The 22850-nt window shown below is 23.9% G+C and overlaps 5 protein-coding genes across 5 annotated transcripts; 4 read left to right on the top strand and 1 right to left on the bottom strand.

Annotated features, from left to right (window-relative positions):
• Positions 1–164: 164 nt before the first annotated feature.
• Positions 165–1295, bottom strand: PBANKA_0605000 (rhodanese like protein, putative; the record flags this gene model as incomplete). The annotated part of the gene is made up of 1 exon (XM_034568575.1): positions 165–1295. One exon carries the CDS (start codon positions 1293–1295, stop codon positions 165–167), a length of 1131 nt encoding a protein of 376 aa, XP_034420551.1.
• A 1522-nt stretch (positions 1296–2817) lies between these two features.
• On the top strand, positions 2818–10248 carry PBANKA_0604900 (conserved Plasmodium protein, unknown function; the record flags this gene model as incomplete). Its single annotated transcript, XM_034568574.1, has 1 exon — positions 2818–10248. One exon carries the CDS (start codon positions 2818–2820, stop codon positions 10246–10248), a length of 7431 nt encoding a protein of 2476 aa, XP_034420550.1.
• Positions 10249–11806: 1558 nt separating this feature from the next.
• On the top strand, positions 11807–15014 carry PBANKA_0604800 (eukaryotic translation initiation factor 3 subunit C, putative; the record flags this gene model as incomplete). The annotated part of the gene is made up of 3 exons (XM_034568573.1): positions 11807–11887; positions 12214–14741; positions 14846–15014. 3 exons carry the CDS (start codon positions 11807–11809, stop codon positions 15012–15014), a joined length of 2778 nt encoding a protein of 925 aa, XP_034420549.1.
• Positions 15015–16229: 1215 nt separating this feature from the next.
• On the top strand, positions 16230–17138 carry PBANKA_0604700 (shewanella-like protein phosphatase 2, putative; the record flags this gene model as incomplete). Its single annotated transcript, XM_034568572.1, has 1 exon — positions 16230–17138. The coding sequence occupies one exon, from the start codon at positions 16230–16232 to the stop codon at positions 17136–17138; it is 909 nt and encodes a 302-aa protein (XP_034420548.1).
• Positions 17139–18848: 1710 nt separating this feature from the next.
• Positions 18849–22367, top strand: PBANKA_0604600 (conserved protein, unknown function; the record flags this gene model as incomplete). The annotated part of the gene is made up of 1 exon (XM_034568570.1): positions 18849–22367. One exon carries the CDS (start codon positions 18849–18851, stop codon positions 22365–22367), a length of 3519 nt encoding a protein of 1172 aa, XP_034420547.1.
• Positions 22368–22850: the final 483 nt, after the last annotated feature.

The raw sequence follows: 22850 nt of genomic DNA, 5'->3' as shown, positions 1-22850 counted from the left end.
AATAACGAAAACAAGTGTACATACATATATTTTATTTCTATAATAGTTATATTAAAAAAAAAAAATAAAAAATAACAATAACAAATAAAGTATTTTGAAAAAATATAGTTAAAGATGCAAGTACATTGTCTTGCTCATACGATAAGTTAAAGGAATATATATTTCTACGAAATATTATATTTATAATATTTATATTCGGAAAAACTTCCATGGTATAGTATCAAATTCGAAAAAGGGATATTTAGAAGACATAAAATATATATTAAAATACAAGCAGTTATGCCTTTATTACATGTTGCTATTATAACATTTCGTTCGTTTAATATTCCATACGCATTGCAAATATTCCTTAGCTCTAATTTACTTTTAAATGTGAAATATTTATATAATTCTTGGTTACTGTTTATAAAATAATGATATGGTATATTTATTGAAAATGGTATATTATTATTTATTTTTGTTTTTTTATCATTTATTAATAGTAATGAACTAAAAGAAGCATTAGGCCGAGTATCAATTAGTATAGTTGTCTTTAATTTATTGCTTTTCTTTTGGGCTATATAATTTTCTATATCAGAATAATTGTATATATTTTTTTTTAAATTAGTCTTTATGTTTTCCTTATTTTTTATTAAGTGTTCTTCTATCATTTGATTAACGTGTTTGATTCGCTCTTTATCTGGTGTAATATTATTATGATTATATTCTGTCTCATTTTGGCTTATTATATATTTTCCTTCGCTTATCCATTTGTTTAAACCACCATTTAAAACTTTCACATTATTAAAACTGAATATTTTAAAAATGAACCATATTCTCGGAGAATAAAAAATGTCATCTTTTTCATAAAATATGAATGGAATATTTTCTAAAGAATTAATATTTATTAGTATTTCATGTCTTATCAGTAATTCTCTAAGGTAACTAAAAAATTCAGATTGAGTTGGAAATGAAAAGGAAGAAATATTTGAATCCTGATTTGAGCTAATATTTGAATTAAAATTGATACTTGATTCTATTCTTTCGAGATTATCATCGTCGTTAGTATATTCATTATCGTTTTTATTATTTTTTATATTATACCAACTAACGTCAAACAGTAAATATTTTTTTTTACTTTTTATAAGATCATATAGTTCATTAGTTTCAATTAAACAGTTATTTGTTTGTTCTTTCAGTGAGCTGTATGCTCTCGAGAATTGCCCTTTATTTCGTAATAATGGTGACACATATTTTGGTCTCTCAAGGAATGTGTATTGTGAGTAATATAATATTCTGGAGAAACATTTGTTCATACTGCATTATTAGTATATATATATTGTTTTAGTAATTATAAATTAGTTTTGTTTTCGCAGAAAATATATCACATATATGCATATATTCATATATTGAAAGAATATATTTAATTTAGAAAATATATTTCCATTTAAATAATAAATGAATTTCCTTTATTTATGGAATTGGATACATGATATTGTATACATGTTAGGATTTTCATAAATACGTATACAGTCAATATTTTATGATATACATAATTTTTCTTTTTTCTCATATATATAGAATGCTTTGAAATTAACACGAATTATAAAATAGTTTATACATAAAAGATTTTAAAAAATTAGTACATAAATTTGTGCTATTTATTATTATTCCCAAATTAATATGAATTAAAAAAGGTATTTTAATTTTATATAATTAATTTACTGTCCGAATATTTTTATTCATTGGTGATGGCATTTAGTCAATTTTTTTATTTTCCCTTTGAACATGCTAATAATTTGGTTGAAATAAACAGAAAATAATTAACGAAAAGGAATAATTTTTGTTATTCCCATTTTGCACTTAAAATAGAAGATATACTGATTAATGTTGTAGATTCTGTCTATATGCATGCTAATACATTTAATTACTATAAGAAAAAATGTATTGAATACCAGAAGATTCCAATTTTGTCAAATATTAATAAATTTATTTTTCACATGTCTGTATGTGCATGTTTTTATTACATTTTCCCTGGGTTTAAAGAAAAATATAAATGGTTTCATAATATCTTCAAATACGAAATGATTATAATTTTTATGAATTTTGAATACAATTTTTATAATATGAATACATATTAATATAAGGAGAAATATAATATTTTTATAACACATTTATGGTTCCTTTTTTTTAACGAAAAAAGAGTGCACATTTTTATTACATTTTAAAATGAGTGAAATATTTATTTCTATATTACTATTATTGTAGTTTTTTTTTTAATTAATTATTATATATATTTGGGCATATTAAAGTTTAATATATTTTTTTGTATCTTGTATATATAAAATAATAAAAATTCTGACTGTTCATAAAAAATATGGTTGTAAAATTTAATCTGTGTGCAACGTTGTAAAAACATAGGAAAAAATAAATAAAATTGGACATAAAATAAGTAAATTAATTTATGAATATTTTTTAAAACAAAATTAATATACATAATTTCAATATTGTGAATTTTTTTTGTTATATTTTTTTTTCATTTTAGCTACCTGCTTTGAGTTACACCAGTTCTTCGCTATTTTCTTTTATAAAGGAAAAAAGGACAAGTTTATAAATTATTATTTGGTAATTATACATACATACATACATATATGTATGTATTTATTTATATAATTGATTTTATTGTTTATATATGTGTAATTATGTACTTAAGTTCAAATGAAAAATATGCCATAATGCAAATGTTTTAGCTCATGAAATTATGGAAAAAAAATATATGTTATCCTGGACAGTAATGCAAATGTGATAAATAATTAATATTATATATATATTATAAAAATGCCAGAGAAAAAAAAGGATATTTTTATTTTTAAAAAATGGTGTTACATTAGTAAACAAAAAGACAAAAAAAATGAACAATGGAGAAACAGACTTCGAAAATGGAAATATATATGTAGACATATTTACTTGGGGAAATTATGTTCCTTAAAATTACGATTAAAAAAAAATGTCGATTTAAAGAGGAGTATAAAAATTATAAGGGATAACATATATAATTTAAGAATAAAAAAAATAAGTGTGAGTGATAGTGATAATAATATCCTTTACGTTGATAAAAAAATAACTTCTGAAGATGAAAATATGAATTCATTAAAAAATTCAGTTGAAAACAGAAATGTTATGTTATTGTTTTCAAAGAAGTTAAATGATAATTATATAAAAAATAAATATTACGATGATAGAATATCCTCTACGAATTCAACATGCGCATCATCAATATGTTATGATGAATATGCATACAAAAGTAGCAATGTAAAAAACAGTGATAATGACAATAATAATAGAAATGTTATGAGAAAACCGAAGAAATCATTTCCAAACACCAATAAAATAAATATTGATTTCTTAAACCAAATACACTGTAGTAGAATAGTTGAAGCTCATTCGTTATTTACTTTTTTTTATACAAAGTTAAAGCGTAAAGACAAAGATTATTATAAAAATAAAATGATGATGCATAAAAAAAATGCTTTATATGTGAATAAATTAAATAAAGAAAACAATCCCGAACTTAATAATCAATATATTCCTAAAAATCAGGAACAAATTTATAATGATATAAAATGCAAATCAACCAAAGCCACTCCACCTTATAAATGTTATAGCAATGATAATCAAAATAATGAAAACAATTATAATAATATTAATAATATTTATGGTAGCCATAATGAAAAATGTTCATTAGAGAAAGAAGGGCAGAAGCACAACCTTAATCATTTTAATAACAATGCTGCTATGGAAAATTCTAATAAACAAGAACATGAAAATAAAAATGATGAGGAAAATGCTGAAATGAATGAGGAGCGATTTTTAGACGAATTTGATGATTTCGATATTAATGAAGAGTTCAAGGAAAAAACATATTACACCGATCGATGTATGTTGGACAGAAATGGAAAAAGAGTTTCAATATTGGATAAATTAAATATAAATTTTTATGATAAAAAAAATGTCGCTAATAATGAAGAATTAAACCCTATAAATTTATCTAGTAATAGGAAAGAGAAAATAGGGAAAAAATTAAGTCTAAATTCCAAAATGCTAATTAATGACCCCCCAACTGTTAATATAAATGAGGAGGAAGCAGATATTAATATAAATGAAGATAATGAATATATTAATAATTTGAAAGAAGATAATCACAAAATTGATATAAATATAGTAAAAAATAGCGTGATAATTACAAATAATACAAGCATTAATAGTAAAATGGCACATTTGAAAAAAAATAATAAAATGCATCCCCCGAAAAAATGTATAAATAATAACATCGTTAAGGAAGGAATTAAAATGAATTGTGATAGAGGAAAAATAGATGATCGCATTGTGGATAATAAGATAAATAAAAAAAAAATTTGCAAAATAAATTATGATATGAATAAACAAATGAGTCATGATACAAGCAGTAAAATAAAGTATAATATGAATAGGCAGCCTGGACATAATGTGAATAACCCGATGGAATACAATATGAACAATCCGATGGGATATAGCATGAATAATCTAATGGGATACAATATGAACAATCCGATGGGATATAGCATGAATAATATAATGGGATACAATATGAATAATCCGATGGAATACAATACGAATAATCTGATGGAATACAATATGAATAATCCGATGGAATACAATATGAACAATCAGATGGAATACAATATGAATAATCCGATGGAACATAACATGAGTAATAAAATTGATCTTATTAATAATTATACGGGGAATATGAATAGCGGCAGCTTTAACGTTCCTATGGTGAATCCATTATGGAGTGAAAATGAGCACATAATGCACAGTACCATTCAAGGTAGCCTCTATAACATGAACAACAACATGGATAATGTGAATCGAATAAGACAAGGGAATAACCAGATTGTTCCATATAATCGAAATGAGGAAAAAAGTGTAAAAATGAATAATAAAAATTTATTATTATATAATAATGATAATATAAAATATGACAAAGATTTTACGTTAAATTATATTCTTCAGAAATACGAGGATGATGACCATTTTTTTTCAAACAATAATAGTAATTATGAAGAAAATATAGATGACAAAAAAACTGAATTAGAAAAATACACAGAAGGAATGAATAAATTAGTAGAACAAATGTATTTTTATGATAATTATCATGAAGAATTAAAAATTTGCGAAAAAGATGAGATTACATCTAGTAATACTTACAATATTATTGATACTTCTTTAAATTTAAATGTGGTTGATGAAAATGATGAAGAAGGCAAAGAAAATAAAGAAATAATTTCTCAAATGAAACTAAAAATAATTAATTTAGAAGAAAAATTAGAGGAATTAAAAAATAAAAAAAACGAACCTGAAAGTAATTTAAAGGAATTAAATGATAAAAAACGGTGTGTAGAGTCACAAAATAATAAAATAATAAATGAATTAAAAAAGGAAATCGAAAACATTAAAAAAAAACGACGAAAAAAAAAGCAAAAAAAAAAAAAAGGGCGAGAAAAGAAGAAGCAAGCAGAAGAGAATAAAGAACAAAAAGGCGTAAACGAGGGCAAAAATAATGAGGAAATACAAGAACCAGAGAAAAACGAAAATGAAGAGATCAAAAATTTTAACATAGACAATATCATAGACACTGATAATTTAAATAATTTAAAAAATGAAATAATGAATAATGTTTACTATTATATATACGAATCATATGATCAAAAAGATTATGACATTTTAGAAAACTTAGCAAAAAAACATGAAATAAAAGGAAGAAAAATATGCTATAATGTAAATTTGCCAAAATATGACTTTAAAAATAAAAGGACATCAAGTCTTTGGTTTTTAAATCCAGCATATGAAAATTATGTTCTTGAAAAAAAAAAAACCCAAAAAATCGGCAACTTATCTTCTGCATCCTATGAAAAATTAGAATTTTTATTTAATTCAAATGATATGATAAAATTTAGTGAAAATGACGGTGAAAATAAAAGTGTGATGAATTCTGATATTAGAGACAGTGAATTTTCGTATGAAACTTTTATAAGTGAGAAAAAAAAAAAATTAAAAAAAAATAAGATCAATTTAATAAAAATGAAAAATAGTTTAACACTACAAGGAAAGAGTGAAAATAATATTTTAAACAAAAATTCAATGAATAACATAAATAAATACGCATTAGAAGATGCAAATAAACAGGTGATAAAAAAGGAAGAAGATCCGCCTCAGGTGGAGGAAGTAAACCAAGAGGGAACATATATGGTAAACGATTTATTAGATACTATAAATAACTATGTTCCGGATAAATCTATATTTGACATTTTTAGTGCACCACTTAACGATGTTAAAGGAAAAGAGGAAATAGAACCAGGTGAAATGAATGAAAACGAAAAAGGAAACGATGAGAAAAAAGTGGTAAATAATGAAAAAGACGTCGATGATATATTTAAAGAAGTAGAAGCTAAAATGAATAATAAAATTATGAAAGAAATCGAAGAAAAAAAAAGAGAAAGGGAGTTGTTAGATCTAGAGATAGAAAACAAAAAAAAAAAAAAAGAGTTAGAAGAATTAGAACTACAATTAATGGAAAATAAAAGAAAAAGCTTGTTGGCAAGTAAAAATATTAATGAAATCGAAACCGAAATGAAATTGAATAAAAAGAAAAAGGGTGAAGAAAATAAAGAGGACGATATAAAAATCGATAAGGAGCCATATGAAAAAGAAAATGAAATTGTTGTTTTGAATAAAAAGGAGAATAAAGTTGATGAAGAAGAACCAAATGAACAAATCGTGGAAGAAAATAAAAATGAGAAAAATGAACAGGTGGAAATAGAAAATAATAGAAAGCCTAGTGATGTAAGCATTGCAAATGATCTTCTGAATGATTATGTAAAAAATCAAAAAAAGAAAGAAAGAAAAAAAAATAATTGGGCATTATATGGTAGACCTAAAGTAAATAAAGAACGAAATAGAATATTGAAACGGTTGTCTTCATCAAAAAGCGATGGTGGATTTAACGATTATACATATATGGCTGAGAGATTTTTTGAAATTGTTACAGGATATACTAGCGATCAAGACATAGCATATGATGATAATAAAGAAAAGGATGATGCAAATAATGAAAATGAAAGAAATGAAGAACGAAAAAAAAAAATATTTAATATTAGAATAAGAATGAAGGAAAATGTTTATAAAAATGACGCATTTTATAAATTAGGAAGGCCAAAATATACAAAAAATAATATTTATCATAGATCTAAATCAATTATTCACAATACTATATTAAAAAAAAATAGTATAAAAAACAAAAAAGGGAAAAATTTACTTTTGAGAAGGTCTAAATCTAAAAATAAGATTTCCAAATGTTGTCATCCTAATACCGAACTTATAGAAAAGGCTAAAATAAAGTTAAAGGAAAAATTAAAGGAAAATGAAATAGAGAATAATTCGTTTTTTAATAATTTAATTAGTAAAAATATTGATAATATAAAGCAAATAAATATTGCAAATGAATTAATAAAAGGCATAAATGTGGGTACCTATTTACCCGATGATAATAAAAAGGAAAATTTCGATTTGATATATAAAAGAAAACTAATATATGAGGATTTAAAAAAAACAAATGTTGATTTAAATTTGGAAGAACCCAAAAAATTAAATAATGAAAAAAGATATTATCTAAAAGATTTGAATAAAGGAAGAGAACAGACAACTAGACTATGGGAGTATAAGGAAGAAGTTGCAGAGAAAGTGAAAAATGGCGAAGTAGAGAGGATAATGAGGCTGAAAGAAGAGAAAGAAAAGATGTTAGAAGAAGAAAGAAGGATACAGGAAGAAAGAAAATTAGAGGAAATGAAAATGTTAGAAGAAATGATGAGGATAGAAGAAGAAAGAAGGATACAAGAAAAAAGGATAGAAGAAATTAAGAAATTAGAAGAGGAAAAAAGACTAGAGGAAATGAAGAGATTAGAAGAGGAAAAAAGACTAGAGGAAATGAAGAGATTAGAAGAGGAAAAAAGACTAGAGGAAATGAAGAGATTAGAAGAGGAAAAAAGACTAGAGGAAATGAAGAGATTAGAAGAGGAAAAAAGACTAGAGGAAATGAAGAGATTAGAAGAGGAAAAAAGACTAGAGGAAATGAAGAGATTAGAAGAGGAAAAAAGACTAGAGGAAATGAAGAGATTAGAAGAGGAAAAAAGACTAGAGGAAATGAAGAGATTAGAAGAGGAAAAAAGACTAGAGGAAATGAAGAGATTAGAAGAGGAAAAAAGACTAGAGGAAATGAAGAGATTAGAAGAGGAAAAAAGACTAGAGGAAATGAAGAGATTAGAAGAGGAGGAAAAATCTAGAATGGATGAATGGAAAAAACGCCAAAATAAAATAGAGCAATTAAAAAGATATGAAGAAGCAAAAAAATTAAAAGAACTAAAAATGATACAATCTGCAAAAGGATTAATGGAACTAAGCATTCTTCAAGGCACAAAAAATTTAGAAAATAAAATGAAAATAGAAAAAGATGTGGAAAATAACAATGAAATCAATAAGATAGAAGACGAAAGTGGTGTAGGAGAAAATATATTTAGTAATGTGCTAGAAAATATATATAAGAATACAGCTACTCCTTTATTAAATCATATAAAGGGTAACAAAACTGAAGAAAGCGAAAAAGGGAAAGCAAATTTATTATACATAGTGGAAACAAAAATAGAAAGAAAGGATGATGAGGAAGTGAAATTAAATGAAGCAGAAAATGAGAATGATCGACAAAGTGGTAAAGATAAAAAAATGCCACATATATCGTGTACTGAAAATTATGAAATATTTGATAAAATGGAAAAAGACCGAAAACGAATATTTCGAGAAAAAAAAGGGAACAGTAGAATCACTACAAATAAAATAGGTAATCGTACATTATTAAACAACGCATATGTAAATAATTCTTTGATAATAAATAATGTAATAAATAAAAGTAAAGAAGATAAGAATATAACAGGAGAAGATGCAATTTCAAACAAAGAATTATATAGGGTGCCAAAAAAAACAGTAGAAGATGCAGGTATGAATACATTAGTAGAGGAAAAAAAGCGAATGCTATTAAAAATAAGAAATAATAATTTAAAATACAATAGTTTAAAGGAAGAAAATATTCGTGATTTAGTTGAAATGGGGCTAACTCATAGCATATCTATGGATGATAAAATCGATGATTTATATGATGATAATGATGATATATTTATATCTGGAACTGAAGAATCATTTTTAAAGATTGAAGATAATGATAATATTGATTTTGACGAGTTTAAAACGCATGTTTATAAAGAATCTTATCGAAAAGGCCTACTAAGTGATAAGGAAGATGTTAGAAAATATTTAAAAAATAATTATGAAGGATCAAGTTTTAAGAGTGATAATATATATAACGAAAACATTATAATGGGATCTGATGAAATAAAAAATGTAATTAAGGATAACTATAGTAATAATAATGATATATATGGAAAGAGTATAAGTGTCGATATAGATTTAAATAGTGTGTTAAACAGTTTTAAGTTAAAAGATGAATTAAAAGAATATGAAAAAGAAATAATAAACAATAAGAGTTATGGAGATATTGATAATAAAGAAAATTATATTTCAAAAAATAGTGAAGATTTTTATTTTAATTTTGAAAGGGAAAATATGGAACATAAAAAAAAAAATAAAAACAATCATAATAGTAGTAATAATCAATATAATGATATGGGGTTGAGTAAATTAAATGAAAATAATAGTGAACTGTCTAGTGGTAGTTATATACAAATTAGAAAATTGAATACATATGGTTCATTTGGAAGTTATGCATTTAATTTTAATAAGAAAAGTGAAGAAGATGATCCATATATTAATTATTCCTTTGAGAAATTGTTATGTCAAAATGGGTCATATAAGGATGGTGAAAGTGATAATTATGGAATAAATTTGAAGAAGTATCAAAGTCAAAATATGGGTAATGAAAGAGATGATGCTCTTAGAAATACTATAAATCAATTAAACAAATTAAAGAAAACAATAAAAACTGTTGAAACAAGCAATTATTATAATACTAAAATGGATGAACAAAATATGTCTAATATATATACAGATGATTTAAAACAAGAGGATGATTTTTCTTCTTATTCTTATCTATCTCCAAGGAAAGTATTTAATAAAAGCCGAGGAAAATATTATACAGATCACTATTCTCGCTACTACAGGTAATGAGGGTTTTGAAAGGAAGCTAGTAGCCACGTGGTTACAAGTTGGCTATTTTACTAAAATAATCATAATAATAATAATCACATATAACCAGGGAAATCACAATTTAAAAGGTGTTTCGTTTTTTTGAAAGAGAGTTGTGGCAAGGTATTTGATTATATTTTATGGGATGGTCAAACTTAATGTATGTATATACAAAAAATGAGAAATGTAGAATTAAATTAAATTTAAAAAAAATATGATAAGGGATTTTGAAAGTGTAAGGATAAAGGAAATGGAAAGGGAACGGAGGTAAAGTAATATTATAGAGAAAAGTAAGACGGCTTTTGAAGGGGAAAATTTATTAATTAAAAAATGTGAAATGAGAATTTATATTTATCGAAATAACTGTATATAAAATAGGTATAGTATTATTTGTATGTTAGTATTTATTCTTTGGTAATTTGTCATATTGTATTTTGTTTACATTTTATATTTTTTGCATATTTTGCTTTAGCTATTTTATAATGGATAATAATATAAATAATGTAAATTATATACATAATAAACATTTTGAAAATATGAAAAATAAAATAAGAAATTTTATATAATGTACTGCTTTATATATATCTAAATAATCGCCATTTATTTACAAAAAAAATTATTATCACAAAGTAAATCACATAGTGGTGTATTGTAAAATGTAGAATGGGAAACTAAACAAGAAAATAAACCACCTACATTTAATTTTTTTTTTTTATGCTAAAAAATGTATTTATTTATAAAAAAATGAAAACGGACAAAATTGAATAATAAAAACGTTAATTCAATATTATTTTATATTTATAAATATTAATAAAAAATGGCATTTTCAACACATTTGGAAAAAATAAAATAATAATAATGTTGAATTGGAAAACGCGTATTTTTTTTATGCTTGCCATATTATGGATTATATATAAAATATAAATACATACATGCATACATATATTTGTGTATAATGTATTATATATTAAAAAAATTGGCAGCTATTTCCACGAATATAAATAATATTGCTGTTATTACTTATAGCCTGAACGTATTCTCATAAAAAAATTCCATATATTATTTTTATAGCGCATATTTAAACATACCGATAATAATTACATATATGCGTAATGACGCTTTATTTTAAAAATTATATAGATTTCATGGTTTTTATATTATTATATTCCGTGCGAATTGGTATTACTGGTTTGGCAATACTTTGTTAAAATCCATAAGAAATGCATATATGAGATTTTTTTCTTTTCCACAATTATTATTTATCGTGTATATTTTATATTTTTTTCCCAATTTTATTTTCATTGGTTTATATATAATTTTTTTTTTATTTTTCAATTAAATATAAAGAAAAAAATATAGTTACAAGAATCATGTTTTGCTAATTACATTTTATATCTATAGATATATATTATCTAATATTTTTTGTAATTTTATTTAAAATTGCGCTTTAAATTATTTACTACTTACATATACATTTTTAATAGTTTATATAACAAAATCTCCAGATTTTTACAAGCCTAAATATTTATTTATTAAAATGCAATCTAAATTTTGGGCCAGGGGAGCAGATAATGACAGTGGTGATAATGTATCAGATTCTTCAGAAAATGAAGTTGATGTAATAATTTAAAAAAATTTTAATATGAAAATTAATTTATATATTTTTTGAGAATATTGAATGTGAATAATATTTATCAATATATTTTTTTATTCGCTAAAAAATATTTGCATATTTATTTGCATGAGTCACATTATGTTTTCATATTAATCATATATTCAGTATCGATTTGTTTTCCCTTTTAATTGGGTTCTATATAGATGTATTTATCTATGCATGGCCATTGAATACTGTGTACATTTTTTTTTTATGCAAAAATACATCAACTGATAAAAAAACATACATTTTACATAAATTATTATATGTTGATATTTCTATTTTTTTAGGAAAAGCCATTAGTTTCTGCACAAGCAGAAAGATGGGCAGTCATGGATAGTAGTAGTTCTGAAGAAGAAGAAAGAGTGATAAAAAGTTCTGAAGGAAAAAGATTAGATTTTTATGAAAATATTGAAGATAATTTAAATGAAAGTATGGAAAATGATGATTTCAATCAACTATTAAAAGAATATGAAAATTTGTATAAGTTTATGGTTAAAGAAGATTCTGATCGTATTCCAAATTTTGTAATAATATATTTAGATAAATTAACAAAATATGTTGATACTACATTTCAAAATAATGTAGAAAAAAAAAATTTAAGTAAAAATAAAGCACAGACATTGAATAAGTTAAGAGCCAAAATTAGAAAATGTAGTGAACTATACCAAAATAAATTAAATCAATATCTTGAAAATCCAGAAAAATTTAAAGATGATTTAGGAAGACGTAAGAAAGATGAAGATGAGGAAGATGAGGAAGATGAGGAAGATGAAGAAGATGAGGAAGATGAAGAAGATGAAGAAAAAGATAAAATTAATAAAGAAGATGGAGATGAAGAAGATGATTGGTCATATAGTGAAGATGCAGAATATGCATCAGATGAAGAAGATGATAAAACAAAGAAAGCTATGAGTAAGTGGGGATTAAAAACAATTGAAAAAGTTGATAGTAAAAAAAAAGTTGCTAAAATAAAAAAAAGTAAAAAAGAAGGTACAAAAAAAAAAGATGATAAAGGTAGCCATATAGATGATAATCAATCATCGAAAAAAAAAACATATGCAGAATTATTAAATACAAAAAACTTATCAGAAGATGTTATAAGAAATCGAGTAAAATCTGTTATAGAAAAACGAGGAAGAAAAGGTTTAGATAAACATGAACATATAAATATATTATCAAAATTATGTGAAATAGCTAAAACAATAAGTACACAATCATATATAGAAGTATTAGAGCATTTAATAAATTTAGAGTTTGATGTGGTTTCAAGTGTTTATACATATATGTCATTTAATATATGGAATAAAACATTTAAGTATATAGAACTTATTTTAGATTTGTTAATACAAAATGAACATTTTTATTTAGTCTCAATTAATATAACCGAAGAAATTGCAGAAGTAACAGAAGAATCTAATGAAAAGGAAAAAATATCAAAATCGTGTAAAACATTAATATCGTTTTTAGCAAAATTAGATGATGAATTATTAAAAGCATTATTATATATAGATGTACAAGCAGAAGAATATCGAAAAAGGCTTGGAAAGACTGTTCATATGATATCTTTATTATATAAAGGATATAAATATGTAAAATATACAAAGAATTTACCTGACTTGGCAATATATATTTCGACTAGAATATTGGATCATTTATATTATAAACCTGAGTTACCTTTTAAACAAATTTGGGGATTTGTAAAACAGGGAAAGGAATATGTTGAAAAACAACAAACTGGAACAAAAGAAGTTGATAATACTAATCAAAGTGATAACCAAAAAAAAGAAGAATCAAATGAATCAACAGATTCTGATGAATCTCCTAAAGATGTTGTTGAAAAATTTGTATGCGAAATATTTGAACATGGAACAAAACAACAAAGATTAAGAGCATTATTACAATTATCTTATAATAAAAGTTTATATGATGAATTTTTAGAAGCCCGAGAAATATTAAATGTTGGTAATATACATGAATTAGCAATAAGTTCAGATGTACAAACTCAAATATTATATAATAGAAATTTAATACAATTAGGATTATGTGCATTTAGACATGGAAGAATATATGAAGCTCATTGTTGTTTAGTTGAAATATGTTCACAAAATAAACACAGAGAATTAATTGCTCAAGGTATATCAACTTTAAAAAATCAAGAAAAAACAATAGAGCAAGAAAGAACTGAAAAAAGAAGATTACTTTCTTTTCATATGCATATATCAATAGAATTGATTGAATGTGTTAATAATATTTGTGCTATGTTATTAGAAGTTCCGAATTTAGCTAAACATTCTTATGAATCTAAAAAGGATATTATCTCAAGACAATTTCGTCGATTTTTAGATATTTATGATAAACAAATATTTAATAGCCCTCCAGAAAATAATAGAGAAATTATAATTTTAGCTACAAAATATTTGCAAAAAGGAAACTGGAAAATGTGTTGTGAAAAAATTTTCAGTTTATCTATATGGCCAAAATTTACAGATAAAGAAAAAGTTCAAGCTATACTTAAAGAAAAGATTAAACAAGAAGCTATGCGTACATATATATTCCGTTATATTTCAGTTTATGATTCTTTTTCAATTGATCAATTATGTGTTATGTTTGATTTACCTCAAAATACAGTTCACTCTATTTTAAGTAAAATGATGGTTAATCATGAAATACCAGCTTGTTGGAATGAAAGCAGTAAATATATACTTATAAGCACAATAAAACCCACGCCATTGCAAACTATGGCTCTTAAATTGGCCGAAAATATTAACGAAGTCATGGAACAAAATGAGCTTGCTTTGAACATGAAAAACCCAAAGTAAGTTTCTGTCACGGCATGACATGATATGATATATATATGAATACACATTGTGAGTGTACTTTTCGTTCCGTCACTTTTTTTTTTTTTTTTTAATTTTTCAGGTTCATGCTTATGCAAGAAAGAAAGACACACATGAAGGATGACAAGTCAAATTGGAACAGCAAAAAGGGAGATGGAAAATATGGAAAAAATTACAATCGTCACAAAAATCAAAACTACAAAAAAAATTATAAGGATAAAAATATTAACAAAAATTTTGTGCAACATTAAATCGAGGTAAACGTATAAAGCATATAAATGGCTAACCTAATATCAGTTTAAAAGACAAACATACATGTGTATGAAATTTTTATGACATTATATATTTTTATCCATTTATTTATACAAAATCTATATATTGTTTATATAAATGATTTTTTTCTTCGTTTTTATGCCTTTTTCTCATTTGCATAGTTTATCATATGATATGCATATGCCTATATGCATATTCTCCATTTAATTAATTCTTCCTTATATATGCATATTTTGAAAAAAAAAAATTTCGAAAAAACTACTTATAGTACCTTTATAAACATTAATTATATTATAAAAAAAATATAACCATATATGTTTTCCAACATGCATATATACACATACAAATTTAATGTTGAGGAAAGTATAAAAATATATGGAAAATTTGTGCCATGAGCAAAATTTCAAGTAGTATATACCAATAAATTATATTTTTATTTATTTTCACCAAATATAAATTACCATAAAAGAGGAAGTAATTAGATAGCTTTATTTCAAACAATACTGTTACAATTAAGGAATTATTTTATTAAGCATGCATTTAATATTTGGATTTTTAAATATTTATTTGGTAGTTTTCTTAGTATTTTTTGGAAGGAAATCTTAAATTGGGTCATCTAAAATTATTCATTTTTTATTTGTAAGATTTATTTATTTTATTTAAGAACAATTATTTGCATTATATATGCTTACAAATAAAACGAGAGAAGGAATGTGCCCCAAACATTCATGCGTACACTATATATAATATTACCCATTAAATGTTTTTTTCATAAATTCTTATATTGTGTATCCATGTAAATGCAATTATCATTCATTTTACTTTATAATATTTTAAGTCATCAATGTATTCTAGTAATTTTATTTAATGTTATATTTAATTTTTACATTATTTGATTTTTTTATTAATATTATGTGCATGCTAGAATTAAAAAATGCAACATTATGTGAAATACGCTTCCCCCTATAAAACTTCACCATAATACTAACTACAGAATTATTATGAATATATGAAAACCTAATCAGATACATATATATAAATGTATTTTAGCATGCTCCTATTATTATCATAACTTATTTTGGTATACTTATTTCGCCTTTTTTCATATGTTCCATATATCATATTTTATTTTGTTCATTTTGATTAATAATTTTCGTAGCTACAAAAAAAAATTATACACACATGACAAAAATATGAACATGTCATACTTAAAATATTTTTTTTGGGGCTATCTAGCTATTTTATGGAAAATAAATTATGTACATAATACAAGTTTTTCCAATTTAAAATGGGAATATGATTTTTATAGCATAGGGGATTTACATGGTGATAAGGACGCATTTATAAGAATATTATTAAATGAAAGTATAATTGATATAGAAAATAAAGTAATCCGAAACAATGTGTTAACTGTTATAACTGGAGATGTTTTGGATCCAACATACGATGATATAGATATTATATTATTTATTAAAAATTATAATGAAAGCGGGAAAAGTTTAAATAGTAAAATAATATTACTTTTAGGGAATCATGAAGTGAATAATTTATGTTTAAAATTCAAAACCCCCCAATCAAATATAGAAAATTATAAATATAGGAATGATATGTTTAGGAAAGGAGAAACCATATATAATTATTTAATTGATAGTCCTTTTGTTGTAAATGTGAATAATATTATATTTTCACATGCAGGAGTGTTACCTTTTTACTCTACATATGGCATTGATTTTATAAATGAAGAAGGGAAAAGAGAAATCATAAATAATTGTGAATTGTTAAATCAGAAATTGCAAAAACGTCAAGAACTATGTATTACATGTGAATATGGCCCCACATTAAATAGGTATTATTCATATGTTACTAAAAATGTATTTGCAGAATCGAAAATATGTTCATCGTTATATAAATCTTTAGGATTATTAAAATCGAGTAGAATGGTTATTGGTCATACTGTTCAGCGAAATAAACAAGTTAATAGTTTTTGCCAAGATAAATTATTATTAGCAGATACAGGTATAAGTAGATGGAAAAATGGAGTTATATCTTATATTCAATATTTTAACGATGGATCATATAAAGTAAAATATATAAAAAGATAAAACACACAAATGCACGTATGCCTATTTAAATAAATATCACACCATAAGATTGTTAATCACAAATGTAGTATTTATGAATAATGTGAGAAGGATTATATTAATTTTTTTTTTTTTGATACGGATTACTAATTACGAAGTTACAGTAATTTATAACATTATAAATATATCGTGCATATTTTTTATTTTGTGGTGATTTTCCATGTGTGTATGCCCATAGAGAGACAAAAATAAATAAATATATATATATATTTTCCATGCAACACTTTTAATAAGAATAATGGGAAAATGGTTATTGCGGGAGCAGATAGATGAATCGTTAACTTATTTTTTTTGACAATATTATTCGCTATTTGAAGGATACGATACATTATATGGAAAAAATATGTGCATTTTTTTATTCCTATATTTCAAAAAGCTACAAATATTTATTTTTTTTCAATATGTATTCGTTTATAAAAAACAGTATTCGTGGTAACCTTTTTTAAGAATATATCACTTTGTTTTTTAGGGTGATTTAATTTAACTTTATTTAATTTAATTTGAAAAAAAAATACTTTTCCTCATTTTTTGTTTTCAAAATGACGTATTCTATAAGAACTGTATTCCATACATATTCATTTATTAAATGTGTTACTAAGGAATGTTGTTTTTTATGATGTGCCCATAAGGCATATACAATAGTTTAGAGTGATCAGCATACATTTTAAGAATTAAAACATAAATTTAGTGTGAAAACAAAATATAAATAAGTTTTATTATTAGAAATAGTAAATGTATAAAACAATAGGCTAATTTGTATTTCATATATAATAATCTGGGAATTAATATTATTATATGTATATGAAAAAATTGTATTTTCCACCTATCAAATTGATTTTGTTCATTTTATCATGTTAATTCGATCATATAGAATGATCAACAAATAACTTATATATAAAGATATGATATGAATTTAGTATTTAAAGACTTTAATTAATTGTGATTGTTAATTTAATTTTTTTTTTTATAATATTTTTTTAATTATTACAACAATTTTTTGTATATTTTGCAAGTGCATTCTCTCCTTTTCACATTACATTGATTTTCTATGGAACATATAATCACAAAATTGTATAATATGAATAATTTATAAAAAGATATAATATCACTATATGCTATATTATTTTTAATTTATTGATTGCTAGCTTCAATTTAAATTTTTTTTTTTTTTTTTTTTTCTTTCGAAAAAAAATATTTATATGAGAATATAAAAAAAAAGGTAAAAATGTACGCAATAAAATAATACCAATTTTTATTAGGTGATCTGTTTATTTATTTCCATTTGTATTTATTTATTTTAATATGTTTTATCATTTTTATATGAAAATAATAAACAAAAATAATGTGTAGATAAAGTGCTATTTGAGATATATGATTACAAGTTTATAATTTAAAAAGATATGGTTATGTTTAAATTGTAATATATTTTTTTAAATTATATACTATACAGACATATATTATTTTAAAAAAAATAATATTGTGATAAAGTTATTATCAAATATTTGTCAAAAAATATATATGAATAAATAATAAATTTGTATATAATAAATAATATATGTATATTTACATGCACGCACATATATTTTGTTAAGCATCATTAGGAATTTCAATACACAATTTTTATCATATATGAGCTCATAAAAACTATATTTTAAACTTACGCTCTGACTAATGTTGAAAAGTAAATATAGCAATGATGATATCAGTGATGATGATTATGTAAGGGAGCGGCAAATATCTTTAAACTCAAGAACAACTCATATTCGGTATGAATCGAATAATATTGTTAAAGGGATTGATAATGAAATTAAAAAAAAAATAGAAGAAGGAAAAATATATATGGGTGATATAAGTCCTATAAAAAATGCAGAGATTGAAGAGGCATTTTTAAAAAGCTTATATGACAATTCTAAAAATTCAAATAATAAAAACAATGAAAAAATAAATAAATGTCTAAATAAAGACAAGTTAAAAAAAAAAAAAAATGGAGATAATGGGGCATGTAAAAACCAGACTATAAAAAAATATTTCGTTGAAAAGGCAGGGTTAAACAGTGAAGAAAATATAAGGAGCAAAGAAAATATAGAAAATATAAGGAGCAAAGAAAATATAGAAAATATAAGGAGCAAAGAAAATATAGAAAATATAAGGAGCAAAGAAAATATAGAAAATATAAGAAGCAAAGAAAATATAGAAAATATAAGGAGCAAAGAAAATATAGAAAATATAAGAAGCAAAGAAAATATAGAAAAAAATGGGATAAAAGAAATATACGATTCAGAAACACCTTCGGAATATCATTCTTCATCCAAAAGCAAATTTATAAACACATTTTTTAACAAAAAATTTACAAATAATATATTTGATATTAATTCATATTCAGATATGTTCGAAAAAGAAACAATTAAATATATAAAAGAAAAAGAACGTAAGTTAAGAAAAAAAAAAGCACACGCAAATTTAGAAGCATTAAGATTACAATATATACCGATAAACAATGATAAGTTTGCAAATATTCCAATTAGTATAAGAGAAAACATATTAGCATTATTTGCATGTATAATAATAAAGCATGTAGACACATTTGATGATCAAGATATGCAAAATAGTATAGAGGAATTGTCTATAAAATTTTTAAAACAATTATCTAATTTGCTTGAAGTTGATCCATTAGCTTATCAATGTGTTATAAAACCCTTTGAGCAACGAGAAATTATAAGAGAAATTACAGGAAATAAAAAAATATATCAATTATATGAAAAACCATTTGTTGATAATTTATTAAAAGAAATAAAAGAATTACAACCAGATATAAATCGTAGATTTAAAAATGTAGTAGATGAATTAAATAATGAAATGGAGTTTTGGCAAAATGATGATGCAGTAATAGATTCTTCTACTCCTAAACAATCTAATAACAATATAATTGATGGAAATGAAGATATTAAACATTTTTATGGACGTCATATTTTTGAAAATAAAACACATAGCGATTGTAATAGTGATTATTGTAGTAATAATAGTGATATAGATAATATATTTTGTAGATATAATAATAATGATTCAGATTATTTAGTTGGAAGTTTTGTAAAAAGAGAAATAGATGAATCATATAATGCCGAGGAAATAAATGACTATTTTTCACTACCAACAAATACTAATGAAAAAAATGATAATATAAATAGCCATAAAAAATTTGATGACTATAATTTCAAAGATTATTCTAGTAATAATCATATTGAACCCATGAATAATATTAAACAGGAAAAAAATTATTATTATGGAAAAATAAATCAGATAAATCAAGAAACATATGTCCGTTATGATTTGATTAACAAAAAGAATTTTGACGATGATAACGAAAAATCAGATCATTCATTTAGCAAGTATACTGTGAAAAAGCCGAAAGAAAACATGACTAGCCAAGTTGTAATACCAAAGGTTTATTCTTCAATTAAAGAATCTAACCATTCCGAAGAAATAAAACCCACCACAAGCAGATGCAACTCGGCAAATATATCTGATTCTGTGAAACGAAGTGATATTGATGATGGATATAACCGAGCAAGTAGCAAATGCTCAGAATATAAAAACATAATTGATGAAACAGATTTGAATAAAAGTGATAATGATATTTGTTTTGATGATCAAGAAAAAAAAAAAAATTTATGGGATAAAGTTGGAGATGCAGCACATAATAAAAATGAAGAATTAAAAAGTATAAATGGAAATATAACAGATGATAAGGAATATATAAGAAGCAGCATAAAACACGAAATATATAATAATAATAATATTATAGATAACGATGATATTATAGAAATGAGAGAAATAGAAGGCAGTGATGTATTAAATATTTCAAAATTAAATACAAAACAATCTAATAGTAGTATAGAAACAATAGGTGATTTACATGAAAATGATGTAAACCCACAATTAAATTGTGGAGTTCCAACAAAAGGACCAGAAGCCAAATCTGTTATTTTACGAGATTTATTCACAACATATATTATGACTGGAAATAATAATGCTAGAATACAATTATATTTTCATAAGTTTGCAAAATGCTTAAAAATTAATGAATTATTAATTTTAAGAATCGAAGAAAATTTAGCTTCTGATTTAATAAATGCATTACAACCATCTACAAATGAATCTACAAAAAATAAACATATTCGAAGAATAAAAATAGCAGCAGCAGCATTAGGGGGTGGTGCATTAGTAGCTTTTACAGCGGGTTTAGCTGCCCCGGGTATCGTAGCAGGTTTAATTGCACTCGGCGCAGGAGGAAGTGGAGTTACTACATTTTTATCAACTGCGGGTGGACTAGCTTTTATCGTTTCACTATTTGGTGCAGGTGGCGCAGGTTTAACTGGATATAAATATAGTAGAAGAATTGCAAATATAAAAATATTTGAATTTCTTATGTTAAATGGAAATATATCAAAATCTTTAAGTGTATCTGTATGTGTAAGTGGTGAAATTCAAACAGATGATGATATTACATTACCTTGGATGAATGCATTCCCAAGCTGCTATTGTGATTTATACGCATTAAAATGGGAAAATAATTTGTTAAAAACTTTAGGATCATTAATTGAAACAATGTTATCACAAGAGTTTGCAATAACAGCTAGTAAAATTTGGCTACAGTACACCCTAGCTAGTACTTTGAGTGCAGCGTTAGCATGGCCATTAGCTTTAATAAAATATGCATCTAATTTAGATAATGTTTATTTAGTAATAAGAGAAAGAGCACAACAAGCTGGGCGAATATTAGCAGAGGCACTTAGTGATAAAAATACGGTTGGACAGAGGCCAGTTATATTAATTGGATATTCAGTTGGAGCTCGAGTTATATTTTATTGTTTAAAATATTTATATTCTAAAAAATTATATAACATTGTAAGTAATGCTATTTTTATAGGACTACCTGCAACGACAAGCACAAAAATATGGAGCCAAATCCGAATGACTGTGACAAATCGAGTAATTAACGTATATTCAAAAAATGATTGGTTATTGGGATTTTTATATAGATACATGGAATGGAAATTAAATGTCGCGGGCTTAATGCCTATCAATGATCCTGGTATTGAAAATTATGATGCAAGTGGGATTATACACAGTCATTTAGATTATAAAAGAAAGCTGAAAGATATTTTCAGCTTGATTAATTTTGATATGTAAAACTTGAGTTATGGATCTAGAATTGAAATACCGAGTTAATTTGAGTGATGATAGTGAATATTTCTATGATTTTTCTGTATATGCTTTAAATTTTTTGGAATATTCGATCAAACAATTTAAGACAAAAAATAATAAATTTACATTTTTCTTTTTTTGAATAAAACACCCCTGATATTATTTTATAAGCCAATATTATGTTAATACATATTATCATTATACATCGAAAAATGTATAATAGCTTTTTTATTGTTTTTATAATTGCCACTTTATAACAATTGTAGAACACTATTTTTGATATTATTATCAATCATTTATTATTTTTTATAACAAGTTATATAATTTAAAAAAAAAAATGTAAAAAATGAAAAAAAGAGGCTAAAGATTTGATTAATTAAAGCATACATACAAAATAAAAGGAGTGGGCATAGATGGGAATATGCATATATACATACATAAGCATAATACATAAATAAATAAATGTGT

Source organism: Plasmodium berghei (assembly GCF_900002375.2).
Source record: "Plasmodium berghei ANKA genome assembly, chromosome: 6".
NCBI classification, from domain to species: Eukaryota; Apicomplexa; class Aconoidasida; order Haemosporida; family Plasmodiidae; genus Plasmodium; species Plasmodium berghei.
This window is presented reverse-complemented; position numbering and strand designations above follow the sequence as displayed.